We start from the raw sequence: 1,394 nt of genomic DNA, 5'->3' as shown, positions 1-1,394 counted from the left end.
CTATATTCTGATCAGATTTGATTCCTATTCCTCAGGAAGGAATTTATATCCAGTACTGTAAAAGTATTCAAGAAAGCCTGGATTTCATAGTCCAGGATTTTATCATAGTCCTTAGAGGGAAAGTTATTACTGATGTTTTACTAAATAAACATAATATGCTTGTCATTTTTTTCTATTTAATTATGTTTATAACTAAACAATGCTGGTTTTGTTGTAACAAACTGACTCTTTCATGAGGTGAATGTTTCCATAATTATCACTTTCAAGTTGATCTATGTAAAATAGCACAGAAATTTCTACAAATAAAATTTTAATTCATTTAGAAAGATAATATATACAGGATTTTGAATTAAAAGAATACCACAATTATAGATTCAGTTGAATAAGTTTATTGGGGAAAGAGAAAATCCTCTTGGTTAAAATCCAAAAGGATCTGTGACAGAATCATCACAATGAATGACAATTTAGGCACACAGACTATGCATTTCACATTCTTCCACTTTTTAAAACAAATTTTCAAAATGATTAATTGGACATTTTAGACACAGAAGGAACCAAGACTTCAGTAAACTTATATCGGAAACCTGTAATTTACATCATCAGTATGTAAGCAGGAGACTTAGAATATACGAGGTGAAGAGTGGCAAAATCCGGACATCACAGTTAGAAGAAGCTTAGAGTCTTCTATTGTGTCTTCAGTAGTAGTAGCCAAACCCAGATCCATAGCCAGAGCCACAGCCATAGCCACAGCCATAGAGAGAGCGTGAGCCATAGCCACAGCCATAGCCATAGCCACAGCCCAGTCCACGGTAGCCACAGCCATAGTAGGAGCCATAGCCACAGCCCAGGCCTCCATAGCCATAGCCCAGGCCTCCATAGCCACAGCAGCCATAGCCTCTGCCGCCATAGTAGTTTCCGTAGTAGCCACACATGGTGTTGGTTGTTGAGGTTGTTCTTGGGTAGAGAGGAGTGTAGGTGACTTGAGTCTGTATACTTCTGCCTGTAGGGAAGCCCTTTTATATTCTCTCCGTGTGGGTGGAGTCCACCCTGCACCCATGCTATTGGCTAATTTTATGACTAGTCTAATTATTTTGTTGTTTCCATTGTGAAAATACTTCACAGCCATTAAAGAAGCTTGCTTGGCTTCATATCTCATGTGAACATTCTTTGTCTAGTTTAGGGTTCCAAAGTAGTAGTGTACATCACATGCACTAATAGCTAGAGAATTGTGACCCAAATGATGCTTCCATTTTAACCTTCTAATACTATACTATATGCTGATGTGACACTTCCTTAGTCAAAATTTGTTTTGTATCTCAATTCTACAAAAGCCATACCTTCTCTTTGAATCATGAAATTTTTTTTTTACTTGGAATGCAAATTCATTTTCTGCT

The 1,394-nt window shown here is 37.2% G+C and overlaps 1 protein-coding gene across 1 annotated transcript; it reads right to left on the bottom strand.

Moving 5' to 3' along the window:
- Positions 1–378: 378 nt before the first annotated feature.
- LOC114611597 (keratin-associated protein 6-5) lies at positions 379–945 on the bottom strand. The gene has a single exon (XM_028756311.1). It carries the CDS (start codon positions 930–932, stop codon positions 696–698), a length of 237 nt encoding a protein of 78 aa, XP_028612144.1. The 5' UTR covers positions 933–945; the 3' UTR covers positions 379–695.
- Between the last annotated feature and the right edge of the window lie 449 nt (positions 946–1,394).

Source organism: Grammomys surdaster, unplaced genomic scaffold, assembly GCF_004785775.1.
Source record: "Grammomys surdaster isolate TR1022 unplaced genomic scaffold, NIH_TR_1.0 126118, whole genome shotgun sequence".
NCBI lineage: Eukaryota > Metazoa > Chordata > Mammalia > Rodentia > Muridae > Grammomys > Grammomys surdaster.
The sequence above is the reverse complement of the archived record's forward strand: the minus strand, read 5'-3'. Positions and strand labels throughout refer to the sequence as shown.

Excerpts from the sequence above, each read along its gene's own strand:
- LOC114611597 (XM_028756311.1), bottom strand. The coding sequence starts at position 932 with ATGTGTGGCTACTACGGAAACTACTATGGCGGCAGAGGCTATGGCTGC.